This window comes from Nuphar pumila, chromosome 4, assembly GCF_984573655.1.
Source record: "Nuphar pumila chromosome 4, dmNupPumi1.hap1.1, whole genome shotgun sequence".
Classification (NCBI taxonomy): Eukaryota; Viridiplantae; Streptophyta; class Magnoliopsida; order Nymphaeales; family Nymphaeaceae; genus Nuphar; species Nuphar pumila.
In genome coordinates this window covers 142,434,328-142,452,404 of record NC_143252.1, presented here as the reverse complement: position 1 = coordinate 142,452,404, position 18,077 = coordinate 142,434,328, and the positions used below count along the sequence as shown (strand labels likewise).

General features: G+C 39.5%; 1 protein-coding gene across 2 annotated transcripts; it reads right to left on the bottom strand.

The window, feature by feature from the left end:
- Nucleotides 1–1,142: 1,142 nt before the first annotated feature.
- On the bottom strand, nt 1,143–16,310 carry LOC149841408 (CDPK-related kinase 5-like). 2 transcript variants are annotated; one of them, XM_090003816.1, is made up of 11 exons: nt 15,592–16,310; nt 8,386–8,516; nt 8,208–8,249; nt 7,497–7,605; nt 4,224–4,302; nt 3,822–4,118; nt 3,620–3,732; nt 2,507–2,614; nt 2,099–2,203; nt 1,847–2,014; nt 1,143–1,485 (listed from the first exon to the last, which is right to left on the bottom strand). In XM_090003816.1, the coding sequence occupies exons 1-11, from the start codon at nt 16,147–16,149 to the stop codon at nt 1,348–1,350; spliced, it is 1,848 nt and encodes a 615-aa protein (XP_089859942.1). In that variant the 5' UTR covers nt 16,150–16,310; the 3' UTR covers nt 1,143–1,347. The 2 variants fall into 2 exon arrangements, with proteins under 2 accessions (XP_089859942.1, XP_089859943.1); XM_090003817.1 differs by having other exon boundaries at nt 2,099–2,161.
- Between the last annotated feature and the right edge of the window lie 1,767 nt (nt 16,311–18,077).

Here is an 18,077-nt window from a genome sequence, read left to right as displayed (position 1 = left end):
TATCATCAGATGGACCAAAATGCTCTTCATAGTTAATCAAATGGTTGAAGCCAACTTCTTAATACTTTATTCCTTTGTATGTGTTTGCTCCTGCAAGGCTGTAATAGGCATGCTTTCTCTCGTGACATAGGTAGTCTTGAAATATAGGACCATATTGGATTCTAAAACTTTAATTAAGTTGTATATCTATTGGCAATGTATGGTTAAATGGACGGCTTGCTGATTCAGTGATGCTACAGAAACCGGAAACAAGTTTGACTCACAACTCGCTAGAATCAGCTTGACTTAACCGTTTCAATGACTTGCCTGCCACACATTAGGCCAAAGGTTTACTCGGGCCCTTTTCAGAGATGTATGGGAAATACCATCGTTTGGCTATTAATTTCATAAATGGCTTGATTATGTTCTTTAAGTAGAACAAATACGGAAAAAGAAACCTAGACCCAAGGGATTTGGGGTAGTGGAATGCGGCTTAGACCGTTTGATGGGCAGTCTAGGTTCAAATTCCACGGGCATCACCCACCTGCGTAAGCCGAACCTTGGCAACTCTCTGGGGTCGAGGGGTAAGACCTCAGAGTTTTACGCCGACATGAACAGCGACCTTTAGTGCAGCAGGCTGAGCCAGTGCGGCTAGGTCTCTGTGCCTGGGGCGGTTTCTCTGAGTAAAAAAAACAGAAAGAAACCCACAGATGCACATCCCTCACTGCAAAGTCGAAACTTTGAGGTGTGTGAAATATCATACTTGACAAGCAAGCCTACTCCCTGGTAGGCAAGGACGACCTTGGTATTTACACCAATGAGCTCACAAGTGAAAGAGGTGGTTTTCCCTAGTTATCCGAAAAAAAGAAAAAGAAAAAGAAAAAGGCGGCTTCCTATACAACAAAACAAGCAGTATGGAACTATTGAGAAAGAGCTGTGAAAAATATACACTGAAACAGGAAGCAGAAACATGGTTGAACGAGTGCTGAGCTCACCCCCTGGGGAAACCCAAACCGTTCCCAACAGAAATCCAAATTTTACAGTGTAAATCAAGTTAATATGAAGGATTTTGAACTGTTCACGCCAAAAAAAAAAATACAGATACAGATTTAAGACAGATTTTTCCATCACAATGAAAAGAGATTTCACAACGACCCAACTCATTCAATTCACCGTCGAGCAAAGCTCTGTTAGCACAAGCTTGCCATAAAATGGCGCCAGATTCGAACAAGTTCTGAACTGCATCCTGCTTGCAACCCAGGACATTTGAAAACGTGGTTGTCCTATAGCTGCTTCACCGAGAAACCTTACATGGGGAAAAGCACCGGCAGGGATCAGATACTGGACTGAGCTTCACATGCTAAACTACTACGCTTTGGCAAAAGACCGTGATGATACACCGTGCAACAGTTTCACAAAACCCAGGAAACTAAGCTTCCCATCTGTCTGTCTGATCCAGTCATGAAGAACTGTGTGAACTGGAGCAACAGGTGCAAGACCAAGTTCCTAAAAAGATAAAAAATGGCATTAGCTTCAAGACAGCAAATACAGGATTCAGTTATGCCCAAACAATATAAGCCCTCATTAACATCAACCCCACTTCCAAATGCATACAACATTTATGGCAAAGATACAGCCCTTGAAAAGTAAAGACATCAAAACTATTATCTTGAAGATCGGAGCATATGTCTACGGGTTAATACAGGTACATAAACACCAGGCTCGTGATAAAAATTCTTATAGTATAGCAAAACTGTACCTCAGCTGCTTACAGAAAAATCACATGGAACAGCAATCAATCGTCAATTCTTAAATGTCAAGTAGGACACCGTGCAGAAAAAAATAAATACAAGTAAATAAGCAATACCGTAGCAAGTTCCTCAATAACAAGTGTTCTGTTCCCATCCTTCTCAAAAAGCTCGTAAGCACTCCGAGCATGTTGCTCCCACCCGTCAAGTCCTTCAAGCTGATGCACACTTATTGCAGCAGCACAGAACTCTTCAAAATCCATTTTTCTATACTGAAGCGCAGTCATCTGTAAGAATATTATGAAAGTCGAATCAGCAAATGTTTTTGCCAAAGAGCGCTACATAATCATGTCACTGGAAAATTCACATACTGAGTTCACAAATTCATGGACACGGGACTCTTTTGTGGCCTCCGTTGCATGTTTTGAAAGGGCCTGTCCACAAGAGAATTTAGAAACGTCACTGAGAAGTAGCTGCTGCATTGCATCATCAACATTATGAATATCACAGCATTGTTCATCATCCCTTCAGAGAGTGCACTTGAATACCTCGGATCTCTAATTAGTGTTGAAGCTGGTACAGGGTCCATGGTAACTTGCTAAGATTAGAGGTAAAACAACCGCTCAATCTTAGATCCACCCAAAATGAGGATCTGAGATTCATGTTTCAGTAGACCTTTATGAATCTCAAATGCCTGGATCTCAGATACACAGCTTGAAATCTGAGCATTCAAATGCACCCTAAAGCATTCCTAAATGTTACAGTGAGAGAGAACAAACCATCTTGATATTCTCCAAGGAAATGCACCCATTTTTATTTGGCTCTAATAGTGCAAACTGTTCCCTCAGGTAGAAAACCTCATCAACTATCAGGGTCTTTGATAGAGCCTGCCACAGGTGACAAAAAGATCAACAGGCATACATCAATTGATCAGACAGAAAGGTGCAAAAGAAATCCATCAAATAGATTCTTCTATATTCCTAGCATATTCACTTAAACAAGTATTTTGCACACATGCAGGCACAACAGGATCTGCAGCATTAGAACAGACGTGCAGTAAACTAATGAAAGAAACAGAGAAAGCAAAAGGTTAACATAGAACATCTATTTGTCTAGCATAACAGAGGCTGGTCAAGCTGGATAAAGTAATTTCAACTTAAAACTAAAAGAAACAAGCTTATTTGTGTGGTCAAACCCAGCTACAACTCACAGTATACGTCTCCTGGAGCACGCTCTCACAGAAGCAGACTTCAAATATGGAAGTCAGGTGCTCTCAAAGACTATTTCCAAGTCATGGAAGCATGCTTCCAAGGACATGGGAACTGCAATTTCCAAAGGTCAGAATTGGACTTCCATTAGAAAGGAAACACACTTTAAGAATTAAGGAGGCGTTTCCCCTAGAAACCAAACTGTAACTGCCCTCTTTTCAGTTGGTTCCAAGTATAATAGTTGAAACACTTTCTGCAATTTCTCCAAAAGCAAATATTTTTTATGCACCACACGTTTTAGTACAGCACACAACTCCATTTTCGCAGGCCTTCTTGGGCCCTAACCAAGCTATGGACGAACATACTGAAGCAGCTCCTGTCCCTCTCAAGCCATGAGTTCCATTACTCAAGGTCAAGGTTGGAATCTGAGGCTTCCACACACTTGCATCCAGAAACACATTATGGAGAACACTAGCTCACAAAATACGTGGTGCTAATTGAGAAACTTAACTTGCCATTTGCACCAAACAGGCATCCATTAAGGAGCCAAATGAGGATCAAAACAGGGCATCTAACATATGTGTCTGTGTATGCACTCCCAAGTGAAAAACTCTGGCTCTGCCATGCTGTCAGTGTGTATGGTTTGAATATTAGAATTTTCCTTCAACGATATCACAAACGCACCTTCAAAGCTGCCTTTCGTAGTGATGTTGAGCGTAAATAGGCCTTAATTAGTTTGAATACTAGAATATCTAATGGAACCTTTGCAATGTTGTGATTTCTAATCCAGGGATGACCTGCAGAAAGGGACAAGTCAGGAATTTAGATAAGTCAGAAATTTAGATGACAACTATCACTGCAGCATTCTTAGTCACAGAACACTCACTTAAAGCTTGAGTAGCTGACATCCTTTTCCGTAAATCTTTGTTCAGTAAGCGCTTCACAAAGTCTTTTGCTTCAGGTGATAATGATGGCCAGGGAGGCTCATCAAAAGTAGGATCAGCTTTTAGAACAGCTCGAAAGATACCAGATTCAGTTCGAGCCCAAAAAGGACGACTACCACAGAGGAGAATATAAGCAATCACACCAATACTCCAGACGTCTGCCTCTGTGCTGTAAGACCTATGTAAAACTTCAGGTGCCACATAATACGCACTTCCTACAATGTCATTCAGCCTTTCCTCTGCAAGACAAGTTTCAGAATCCCACTTATCAAGTCCAGGGAACAAATTAACAACAGCAATTGAAGTGATGCAAGTATCAAATAATGCCAGTAAACTGAATTAACCTGGTTTAACGAAATCTGATAAACCAAAATCTATGGCCTTCAATTGGGAATTTTCATCCTTTGTTGTAAAAAGAAAATTCTGCATAAAAAAAAAGGTTATTAGAAAAGATAGCATACAAGAGATGTTTGATACTCAAGAAACATGAACTGAATGAGAATTCAAGATCTCTAAAAGGAAGATGCGAGTTCTTGAAACTTTAATATTTAATGACAAGAATAGCAACATATATAATTTTATACAAGCAAATTCAGTCTATTTTACTAAACCTGCAACATAGAATAGCCAAATATTCACAAATAAATTCATATTGAATAAACATAAAGGCAAGCATTATGATTTTAAATACTAGGATAAATTTGGGGTTCTTCCAGAAGTCTGCTTTGCATCATATTTTGCAAATTACTTCCCTCTGCATGTTAGTTGCTTTGTCATATTTGCAATCATCTCAGAGGTTTTAGAGTCCAACACACATGTTAGTCTCTCTGTTGTGATTGCAATCACTTGTAGAGGATTCAGAGTGCCAGCTAAAAGCCTTTCATATTTGCCTTTAACTGGTTCACTATGCAAATGGAAGAGAGAGAGATTGGAAGAGAAAGAGCAAATACAGATTAATTCAACAGACAAATAGGTAGGGATTATCGTCTAAAAAACCAGGAAAAAAAAGCAAAGTCAGTTATATGACTTTAATCTTAGCTACTGAATATACACCTATGTTACATGGGTATGGGTACGAGTGCGGATACGACATGGCAAGTTCGAAAAATGTGGGTATGGGGACACAGCTATATATATATATATATATATATATATATGTGTGTGTGTGTGTGTGTGGGGGGGGGGTAACATTTTTAAATGAAAGAAAAAAAAACATTTTAAATGTAAAAAAGAAACAAGGGGTAAAATGATTTTTTTTAAATAGGGGGGTGTTTGAAATTTTTGCATTTTATTTTTAAGGGAAGGGGGTACTTTGTAACCCCCATTCCCATTCCCACAACCTCTCTCTCTCTCTCTCTCTCTCTCTATATATATATATATATATATATATATATATAGGGGGGGGGTAACATTTTTAAATGAAAGAAAAGAAACATTTTAAATGTAAAAAAGAAACAAGGGGTAAATTTTTTTTTTTTAAATAGGGGTGTGTTTGAAATTTTTGCATTTTATTTTTAAGGGAAGTACTTTGTAACCCCCGTTCCCATTCCCACAACCTCTCTCTCTCTCTCTCTCTATATATATATATATATATGTGTGTGTGTGTGTGTGTGTGTGTGTGTGAAGAAGAGCGAGGAGGAGGAACCTCATACCCACTGCTGCTCTCTCTCTCTCTCTCTATATATATATATATATATATATATATATGTGTGTGTGTGTGTGTGTGTGTGTGTGTGTGTGTGTGTGTGAAGAAGAATAATGAGGTGGACCCCAATACCCACTGCTTCTCTCTCTCTCTATATATACAAAGGAGAACGAGCAAGAGAAGAAGAGGACGGAGAAGCAAGGAGGAGGTAGGTACCTCTCTCTCTCTCTCTTTTCTTTCTTTCTCTTCTCCTGCTCTTTTTCCTCTTTCTCCTCCCCTTCTTCTTCTTCTCCCGCTAGATAGGGTGGAGACAGGTGAAACAAAATAGCAAAGAGAGAGAGAGAGAGAGAGAGAGTTGGGGTTCGGGTTGGTCCCAGTTGGACCCGACCCGACCCAACCTAGGCCCAGCACATACCCGTGATGCGCCTGGTACCAGTACTCGTGTCAGGCCGTGTCGACATGGGTACATGGGGCCTTTTGCCGTTTCTATGTGACATAGATATACACTAATAGCCATGAAATCTTCTTTCAAAACACCATCTTTCTGCTCAACATTGCTAAACTAGTTATTTACAGTGAACAACCAAAAGAATAATCCTATTAATCATAGGCAAAATTTCTTATAAGTAGCTACGACTGGTAACAAGCTGAATGAACTAAAACAGTGAGTGTTCAGGCTCGGCTCATTTACATGCACACCAAGTTCAGGCTCTACTTTTGTAGCCCAGGTGAGCCGAGCCAAATTGAGCTCGGATGAACCCAAGCCAGCCCACTAAAATAAAAAAAAAATATATATCAATTTTAAATGTGTTCCATAGTGAGAATGGAACTTGTGAGTTGGGGTTTGCAAACTGACTGTCCAAGGAGTTGAACTGTCATGCTATTGCTGAAATCAATGGTTGCTACATAAATAGTGTATATATGCCCATCTAGATGAGCCTATATGAGACGAATGGAGCCAAACACTCCATTGTTCATGTTGAAACAGGCCTGATGATCCTGGTCGCTAGATCCATATGACACCCACACACACGGCAGCAGAAACCCGAGAAAAGAAAAGAGGGAAAAGAGAGAGGAGAGAGAAGAGGGAAACTCGTCATCCTCTCATTAGACCCTAATCCCTCCTTTAAAAGGAATTAGTAAATAATGGGTTGCAAAAAGAGTCCCTCTACTTTTCACTAATTACATACTACTACCAAAACTAAAAGTATATTTCCTTTTTAACAGTTCATGTTCAGCACGCTTATATTTCATGAGCTGCTTGTGGCTTGCCTCACCATGCTCTCTGGACAAACCTGAACAAGTTTTCATAGAAGCTGCATGGAGCTGAGACACGAGTAGACCAGTTTAGTTACCAGCCCTATAAGTAGCATCTCTGTGGTTGCAATTCCGATGCATAACTTCCTTTCTCAGTTTCATTTCTTAAAACGCTGTATAAGAAAGGGAAAAAATGGACAAATATTTCTTTCCAGTTCAAATTACAGATTTCAGAGTGGAACGAATATTAAGTGAAGGGAAAGGACCAATCTTCATATAATTCTTTTTTATTCTCTGAGGAAAAATTGATAGAAAACATATTAGAGTACATGATTGATATTTTCTCCAGCTAAAAATATCAAAGCTTTCAATGGGCTATAGCACAAATTAAACGTTATAGCCACTAGCCACAGTAGAATTTGTCATGCTGTTTTACAGAAATTGCAGAAAAAAATCATCTTGTTGGTCAAGCAAGATAGGTATTATTCACCTTTTCTTTCACGCTAACAGAAAATAAACTTTCTGTCAGCATGATTCAGTAAGCAACAAGATGGGGTCAGATTGGGTCACAACACAGTGACATGCAAAAGCTATGGCGATGCTTTTTAAAACCATCTAATCCATATATGCACAATGGTGAAGGTTTATAAATTACAAATGTCGTTTCCAACAACCAAAAATGAAAAAGTTCATATAGCAGGCCCAATGGTTTTACCTCTGGTTTGAGATCCCGATGAACCACACCCTGGAGATGACAAAATGCTACTACATTTAAAATCTGTACCATAACAGCCTTGGCATCATCTTCTGAATACTTCCCACCCCTATCAAAGAAAGAAATATATGATTAACTTTATTAAGTACTAATATCAGTTCAACAAATTAAGAGATATCTTCCTTGAAATTTCGAGACTAGAACATTCTTACTAAAAACAAAGTGTACAGCCACAAGAATATTGATAGGAAAACATTTTTCTGTTTGAAATACCCCACCCCAAAAAAATTCAACCATTACCCAGTGAGGACTGTACTAGTTAAACTCCCCTCATTTTTTTTGAATAGTAAAGCTGGGAACTCTTCTGAACATTTAATACGGAAGAAAAGCCTAAAATTGTAGTGGATGCTCATAAGGGTTTGCAGGCAATTGCAAACCATCTTGATAAGTTGTGGGAGTCCTTTCCAACTAATGCCACTAGGTCAAATATGATAGCTGGATTCCTAAAATCACACCATCATAACCAAGGGTTCTTGGATTCTAATCACACCAAGGCTATTCACAGCTTGGATTTGGGGGAAAAAGAAATGCCAGAATGTGACCTCTTGTAGCTCACTATAAAAAGAATTACAGTTCAAAGGACTGAAAGATGTTACAAAAGTAGAGATGATAGAGTTATTATTTAACATTAATCAGCATTAAAAGAAGCACCTTGCAAGTATCCGATCTAGAAGCTCTCCTCCTTCACATAATCTGAATAACAAAAAGAAAATGTTAAGCCGCAAAACAATAATTAAGACACTCCACAAGCCAATGATAGCAACTTAAAACACACACGTGTGTGTGTGTGATCCAAGGTCCATAATAACAGAAAATGGTCAGCACTTACTCCATTACTATATACACATTGTCATGATCTTCATATGCATCATATAATTGTACTAGATTGCTGTGTCCTGTCAATGCTCTCAAAATCTTCACCTCCCTACGGACATCCTCAATAGCAATGGCTGTAATCATCTGAGATAAATAAATCACAAAATTTTAGTGGAAGGACAAAGGCACAGGAGAAAACAATTAAACCCCACATGAATAGCTCTTGCAATAAAAAAAATAGAGAATTTTGCGGAAAAAAATATTTCCAGCTGTTTCTAGAACCTTATAGATATTTACTCATCTCAGATGAGATATGGTCCACTTACCACAACTCTTACTGTCACCAACATAATTGGATCAGAGAGTTTTTTTTTTTTGGACATCCAGTAATGCCATATCCAGGTACAATTTGGCCAAATCTAAGCTTGTTTGAGCAGGTTTCTACCCATTGTAGGACAGCAAGGTTACTACCATTATATATATATATATATATATATATATATATATATATATATATATAAAAGAAGATGTATAGCTTCCATAGTTGATCTTCCAGGCATAAAACCAAATTGATTCTCCGATATCATGACAACCTTCCTCAACCTATACTCAATCACCCTCTCCCAAAGTTTCATAGCATGACTCATGAGTTTTATACCGTGATAGTTTGTGCAATCTTGTATATCACCCTTATTCTTATATAGAGGCACCAAAGTACTCTTCCTCCACTCATTAGGCATCTTATTTGTCCGCCAAATCTTGTTAAAAAGATTTGTCAACCATTCTAAACCTTTCTCACCCAAGCATTTCCAAGCCTCGATAGGTATACCATCTGGGCCAAATGCCCTTCTTGATTTCATTTTCTTCAAAGCCTCTGCAATTTCTTTCTTTTAAATCTTGCGCATGAAGTCACAATTCATCTCAAAAGGAATGGAGAAGTCTCCAAGATCCTGAGCATAACTCCGCCTGTGTATAACTGTTTAGTTATACACTACCAGTCCCAAGCCTGGATAAAGGAGGAGGGTTGCGGTAGGCTAGTGACAGTCAACATAAAAACTTAGTCACACCCTAAAAACTTAGTCACACCCTATGAATATGAACCAATATGAGAATTTCGTTGGGGTGTTCCCTACTGAGCGACGCGTTGTACTCTATAGGCCCGGAGGCAGTGATAAGTGGGCAAGGGTTGCTAGGTCGTCGTCCAGAAGCGACGCGTCACACCGGCGCCCGAGTGTGGTGTCAAATAGGCAAGGGTTCCCTCACTTTGTTGGACGGGTGAGGGTAAAGAAGATAGTTCAAGACCATAAAATTAGGTTAGCCACTTGGAACATAGGGTCTTTAACTGATAAGTTGGTAGAGTTAGTAGATGTTATATGTAGGAGAAAGATGAATATTTTATGTCTACAAGAGACCAAACGGGTATGTGAGAAAGCAAAAGTGATAGAACCTTGGGGATATAAGATTTGATATACAGAAATAAATAGGGAATAGGAATGGAGTAGGGATTGTTATTAGTCGTGAGTTTATAGATAATGTAGTTGAGGTCCGTAGAAAGGGTGATAGGATTTTACTTATTAAATTAATATTATGTACGGATATTATTAATATTATTAGTGTTTATGCACCTCAAGTAGGTTTAGATGATTCCATTAAGCGTCAATTTTGGGAAGATTTAGATGAAGTAGTACAAGGGATATCATATGGAGAAAAGCTTTTCATCGGCGGTGACCTTAATGGACATGTAGGCATTAGTAGGGATGGATTTGAGAGTATCCATGGAGGCTATGGTATAGGAGAAAGAAACAAAAGTGGAGAAAGGATTTTAGATTTTGGTTTGTCCTATGATATGATCAATGTCACATGGGTGCGGGGATGCGGCACTTCCAAAAAACCCGGGTGCGGGGGTGCGGCAAAAATAAAAATAAAAATAAAAATAAAAATAAATAAATAAATAAATATATAGGACTTATAACTAGTTTTTTTTTGCTGGTGTGTTTGTTTGAAGACTTGTTACCCACGCTCTGCTTGTTGTGTACTTTGGCGCAACAGGACAAAATTGATGAACCAAAAGGATTGGCAATCTGATCGACCCAGCCTGCTGCGTTCTGCTGACTGTCATGATTCAATCATGTCTGAAACTCCTTGGTCTTCACAAAAAAAAATATAAGTGAAAGGTTTGATGTGGTTTGTTGGAGAGAGAGTCTTCATGGGGCCTACGACTCCACTGCCACTGCCACGCCACTGCCTAGGGTTCTTCAAATTTCATTTTATATACAGTTGCACACAGATCTCCAGTCTGGACTCTGGATGACAGCTAAAAGAAATTTATTGGATTTGACATGTGGAAAAGAGAGGTCTACACCAGGCTACGGCTAGAGCACCCATCTCGTCAGGAGAAAAGTGAATACTAATAGCCACCAAGGCTACCACCACCATTATCATTTATTATGGAGAGAGAAAATCCTTGACGAAGAAAGATCGGGATGCCAACAAAGCTCGTCAGATGTTGTGGACACAAGTGCCCCTTTATAAAACAAGAGCAGCAGCAACAAGCAGGCATCCACGCTTTGGTTATTCCGTCCTTTTATTCTCTCATCACTACCTGCAGGGATCCAGCAAGGGGTGGGGAGAGGTGAAGAATTTAGAAGTCCTCGTCAGGGAATAGGCAACTCTAAAGAGATCGAAACTATCAAGGCCAAAATCAAAATCAAAATCCAGCAAGGGACGGGTCCCGCTGCGTGGTCAGCTGTCAGCAGATTTTTTTTAAAAATTCCGCAGCCCATTTCACAGGGCAATTTTTAAAAAAAAAATCAAAAAATTGGACCAAAATGACCTTGAGTGCGGTCAACGCACCCAGGGTCGGGTTGACTGCACCCGGTGCCGCACCCGCATGCGCACCCGCATCGCGTCGCGTCGACGTGGGTGCGGCACCTATCTGGCCGAATCCCTGTGACATAGGATATGATCTTAGCAAACACTTGATTTAGGAAGTGGGAGTCTCACCTAGTAACATTTAAAAGTGGGGTTAATACGAGTCAGATAGATTTTTTCCTACTTAGAAAGAGAGATAGGAGTTGTTGCATCGATTGTAAGGTTATACCGGGAGAAAGTGTAGCTACACAACATAGAGTCTTAATTTTAGATCTTAGAATTAGAAAATGCCGCAAAAGGGATAGACATAAGATAGATCTTAGAATTAAGTGATGAGCATTGAAAGGAGCTAAACAATGAATGTTTGTAGAGCAGGTAGTTAAAGAAGCTGATTGGTGTCTCGAGGAGGATTCAGAATCAATGTGAAATAAGATAGCGGGTGGCATGAGAAAGGTGACTAATGAGGTATTGGGTGAGTCTAAAAGCGATGCACCGCTAGGTAAGGATACATCGTGGTGGAATGAGGATGTCAAATTAGCTATTAAGGTTAAAAGAGAGTGTTATAGAAATCTAAGTAAGAGTCGTGATAATGAGAATTTGGAGAAGTATATGATAGCAAAGAAGGAAACTAAAAAAGTAGTTCAAAACGCAAGAAATAAGGTATATAAGGAGGTTTATGACAAGTTGGATACCAAAGAGGGCGAGAAGGATATTTATAGGCTTGCAAAGATGAGAGATAGGAAATCAAGGGATCTGGGTATGGTTAGATGTATCAAAGATGAAATACAAAGGGTTTTAGTCAAAGATGAGGAGATTAAGGAGAGATGGAAAGATTATTTTGATAAGCTATTTAATGAAAGTCATGCTCAGGATCTTGGAGACTTCTCCATTCCTTTTCATGAGATGAATCGTGACTTCATGCGCAAGATTCAAAAAAAAGAAATTGCAGAGACTTTAAAGAAAATGAAATCAAGAAGGGCATTTGGCCCAGATGGTATACCTATCGAAGTTTGGAAATGCTTGGGTGAGAAAGGTTTAGAATGGTTGACAAATCTTTTTAACAAGATTTGGCGGACAAATAAGATGCCTAATGAGTGGAGGAAGAGTACTTTGGTGCCTCTATATAAGAATAAGGGTGATATACAAGATTGCACAAACTATCGTGGTATAAAACTCATGAGTCATACTATAAAACTTTGGGAGAGGGTGATTGAGTATAGGTTGAGGAAGATTGTCATGATATCGGAGAATCAATTTGGTTTTATGCCTGTAAGATCAACTATGGAAGCTATACATCTTTTTAGACAACTTATTGAGAGATATAGAGAGAGGAACAAAGATTTGCATATGGTTTTTATTGATTTGGAGAAGGCATACGATAGAGTACCTAGGGATGTTCTCTGGTAGACAATGATGAAAAAAGGTGTTTCTCTCAAGTACATTAATATAATTAAAGATATATACGAAGGAGTAGTAACCAATGTCCGCACTTGTGGAGGGATGACAACCAATTTTTCTATAACGGTTGGGTTACATCAAGGATATGCATTAAGCCCTTTCCTATTTGCAACAGTGATGGATGAGCTTACGAGATCAATTCAAGAAAATATGTCGTGGTGTATGTTGTTTGTTGATGATATTGTTTTGATTGGCGAGTCTAGAGCTGGGGTTAATGCTAAGTTAGAATTATGGAGACAAACATTGGAAGCAAGAGGTTTTAAGTTGAGTAAGAGTAAGACAGAATATATGAAATGTCAGTTTAGTAAGCAACGAAGTAGTGATGGGAGCGTAGTGAAGCGTGGTGAGCAAGAAATATCGGTGGATGACTATTTCAAATATTTGGGATCTATCATTCAAAAGTATGGAGAAATTGATGGAGATGTAAATCATATGATAAAGGTTGGGTGGATGAAATGGAAAAGTGCAACTTGAGTGTTGTGCGATTGTAGAATGCCATTGCAGTTGAAGGGAAAGTTTTATAGGACGACAATTAGGCCTGCTTTACTATATGGTACGGAATGTTGGGCTGCCAAGAGACATCATATTCAAAAAATGAGTGTAGCTGAGATGCGTATGCTTAGATGGATGTGTGGAAATACAATAAAAGATAAGATTCAAAACAAGGAGATACGTAAGAAGGTAGGCATTGCATCCATTGAAAATAAGATGAGAGAGAATCGTTTACAGTGGTTTGGACATATTCGGCGAAGGCCTAATGATGCTCCAGTTAAAAGGATGAAGAAATGAGAAAATATATTAGTTAAAAGAGGTCGGGGTAGGCCTAGGAAGACTTGGATGGAGATGATAGGAAAGGATATGAATGATTTGAACCTCACCAAGGACATGGCATTGGATAGAAATGATTGGAGGAGAAGGATTCATGTGGAAGACCCAGAATGATTTTCTTTTTTGGTTCATATTGCCGACCCCAATTGTTTTGGGATGAAGGCGTAGTTGTTGTTTGTTGTTTGTATATATATATGTGTGTGTGTATGTGTGTCGGGTGGGTGGGTGGGGGGGGGTGTAAAGTTTTTGCTACAATCATTTATATAAACGACTTAGCAAAATCCATTTTTTAAAACTTTTTTTCTAGTCAAAATGACCCCATGGATGTGATCTACAAGTTGTTTTTAGTAGGAACTGGCTTTTGAATTGTCAAAATCTGACCTGTGCACAGGTTGTTTGGCGATGCAAATATCGACAATTGCAGATGCACCGATTTATCCTGACCCAAAAAGGCATGTTCTTTTGTCGAAAAAACATGATCTGAGTGTAGATTTTCACTAAATCGACCATGCTGAACACATCTATGAGGTTAGATTTGAGTCAAAACAACTTGCATCATGAGATTTCAACTAGATTGTATGTACAACTGATTGTATTAAATGTATACTCTATATATATATATATATATATCCAGGTTGAAGTCAGAAGTACATGTGTTATTTCCTAGAATTACTGGAGATTGAGGTTCAACAGAATTTAAGGGTGGCATAGTTGCCCACTAGGGAAAACTCCTTGTTCATTTATGGGAATGGCAATAAGAAAAGGCCAAAATGGTCCAGGCCTGTAGAATTTAAATGGAACCGTTGTTCTCACTTGTGAAATCACTACGTACCCAAGTGCATCTATATGGACCTTTTGATTTGTGAACATATTATTAAAGGAAAAAAGGGAATTGCAAGATAGGAAATCACAAGCATAAGCATTAGGATATAAGGGAAAACAATGTGATTTAAAGTGTAACCTTCCACACATCAAGCAAGATTAACAATATAACAGAATTTTTGTAATGTAACTAAGCAAAAGAACATCTGATGATAATGACATAGTCTACACATCAAACTACATAAGCAAAGAACAAGACTGAGTAACTTTTTGCAATGCTTCAAATATGAAATTACAATAAGTACCTTTGTGCTTCACCACATTTGCGCCTTTGATGATCACAAAGGAGGACAGGACCAAAACATGTAGTAAAACAAATTCTAAAATTTAACCAAATAAAGTAATACATGAAATTGAACTATGTTTATGCCAACCACAGAATCCAAATCGAAATCACTTATTAATGCGCTGTTTGTATTAGTGCATGAATAGAATAGAAATCAGTACTTTTTGATAAGCAAGAGATATCAGTACAGAAGCCTTTTTCCCGTTTCTGGTATATGAACACTCCAAAAGGGCATAACATCCATAAGAGATTATAATTTCCTACCAAACTAGTTATAATTGGAAAATTTTGAAAGAAAAAAGAAAACCATGAATCTCACAATTCAGGGAAAATCTAATGACTCTGCATGATTAACAGTGCAGAAAGGGTGTCATATATGATGAAAAAAATAATGCTGAAATTATAGCAAATAATACCAATCAGTAAGATACATTCGTAAAGTAAGATTCAGCTACATGTAAAACATAATAGTTCTTGTAAAATTATAATTTATCTTTGACCAAAATCTTAACATAAAAACCCATTTTGAATCTATTTGCGTACTTACCTAAAATGAAAGACATATGCCACTGCAAAAGAATTTCTATCCGCACAAAATTAGAAATTCTTCAATTTTGGATTTGGTAATCATTTTTTATCAACACTAATGGTTTCTCCACTCTGCTAAAACGGCGGACCAAAATTTACATAGATGATCTGACCACGGCAATATAAAATCCAATCCAACTCCAATTTTCCAATTCTTCACCAATTAAGCTTCCATTTTCAACCGAAAACAAAACTCACAACAAAATTTCTTCCTCTCCGTTGCGATACGAATTACAAACGACAGCAGAAAGAAAATCCACAAAAGATAAAAGGAGAAAAGCCGAAAACGAAAACAAACAAACAAACCTTGGCTTTGGGAATGACCTTCACGGCCACCTGCTGCCCCCTGAGCTCCCCCTTCTTGAACCTCGCCACGCACGTATACCCGAAGTGCCCCCGACCGATCTCATCCCCGAGATCGTACTTGGACGCGAAGTGCTTCGAGAACCCGAATCTCTTGTCCAGCCCGCACTCTGCCTCGCTCCCCTCCGGGATCGCTGCCTCGTTCGGCTTCACCGAGCCGTGGCGCCTCGCGAACACGGCTCTGATATGCTTGGCGGGCGAGGGGGGAGGGAAGGGGCGCTTGAAGAACCTGCGCGGGGTGGAATTGGCGGAGGAGGAGTTCTTGCGGAAGAGGCGGGCGGGGCTTGGAGTGTAGAACGGGAAAGGCGAGGGCTTGCTGATCTCCTCCGCCCGATCCTCGCTGGCCTTCGCCGGAGAAGGCAATTCAACCCCTTTTCCTCCTCCTCCTTCTCCTCCTCCTCCTCCTCCTACTACTACTACTACTCCTACTTCTTCTACTGAACCTTCTCTATTGGGAACGCCGTCGATCGCCGGCTTGGGTTTGCCGTGACAGAGTCCCATCTGCTAACTGTTTGCCTCTTTCAATGCTCTCTCTCTATGGAACGAACCAGAAACCCTAATTTGCTGCTCCCATGAGCTCAGAGGGCTCCATTAATCTGAACCAAACCCTTGGATTTTGGAGAGGGTGAAATTCTCAGAGAGAGAGAGAGAGAGAGAGAGAGAGAGAGAGAGAGAGCTTCTTTCTCTCCACGCTTGTCTCTCACCATAAATAGATAAAATTACATTAAAAAAAAACAAGTTTACGAAACTAATCGGCATAAATAAATAACGGCGTCAACGACCATCGGGGGAGATGTCGCCTTCTCACGAAAATATCGCAAGCTAAAATATCGCAACATTTTTAAAAAGTATGCGACTTAAAGTCTCATGAAAATAAAGATAAAATCCTGTGAAAATATAAAAAAGTGGTACAGGCCTTTTTACTAAGTTAATTTAGATAGGAATTCACAAATTTCACGTTTTTTGACGTTATTTTGGCTTTCCAAAATCGGAATAAAATAACGATATTTTGGAAAAAGATCGCCGGTATTTGGTTTTGTTAATTTTGTACAAGTGCCGGCCAGTTGGCAACCGTGCCAACAGCTAGCGGAAAATACGTGGGGGCTTCATCTAGAAACCGGTTCGTTTGGGTCGGTATGAATCGGAAAGGACGGTTTGGTTGTTGTATCGGATCGGCCACTGGAACGGAGCTCCAGTCACGTGACCAAGGTGATAATGTCTCCATCTGGACCCAAAGAAGTCAATATGCATCAAGGATCCGGTTCGAGGCTTTGAGCTCAAGTGCCTGAGCACCTGGTCAGCTTTTTTTTCTTTGTAGACTTTGACCGAGCCCATGGTCCATATGGGTCTATTCGGATACTCTTGGTTGGAGCTGGAACTCTTTGAATTCCCGAACTTTGATATTGGGTCGATGCATTAGGGCTATTGACAAGTTGGTTCGAGTCTTGGTCCGGATACTCCAGGTACTACTTTTGGTTTGAGCTGAGCCCTGCTTATCAATAGTCGACCCGGTTCTCATCCCAGCCGAGTCGAGAAGGCCTAAGTCTTTGGGGTGGGGCCCAGCGGACGTGTTTTGGCCCGTATTTGATTCTGGTTGGTCGCACGGGCCGCTGGACCTGCTGTCACAGGAAGAGCAATTCCGACATTTACCATGCCCGCCCGTACTTGCCTTCCTAAGGAAGTATTCCCTGATCGCAGGCCGACAGGTCAACGTAACATGACGATATTGAGGTTTGACTTTTTCAAGTGACGAAAAAACCCTCACCCAGAGAATTATCTCGAGACACAGAAACAACGATATAAAAATACGAGAAAATCCGCATTTTTGTCTCAGTCGTGTTTCCATGCTGCTGAGTCATCGACCTATCGTGTGGGCCCGAGAGGATTACTCAATATGCAACTTGTTTGGGTCCTACTTCTGGTGGGTCCACCTTCCGGTGGCCCCCACCTAGGTGGCTTGTCCGGTAGAGGGTTTAGCATGAGAGTATTAATAAAAGCTTTTGCCATACAAAGCCAAAACATTGGCTTATGTAATTGAGACAAACTTTTTGGCTTGATAGAAGGAAGTATATGATGAGAGACACAACCAGTTGCAAAAATTGTGGGATGGTAATGACGTGACATTGTGGGAATCCCACTAAGAGAAAAAGGTTCTTTTATATATATATATAGGAAAATCAGAATATGTAAATTAGTATGAATTGAGACTTTCATAGGGTTTTTTGCCAATCTAACCCTGCAGATGCATTAAGGGCGATCCATTTGCTTGAAATAAGCTATTGGATCATTGTAATCGGATCAAGAAATGTGATTTTGTATGCTTAAATATTTACAAAAATTTTAAGCCATTGATTTTCAAGCCTTAAAAGATCATTCTTATGAATCACAACCTCATGATCTAAGAGACTATTTTTATAAAACCAAGCATA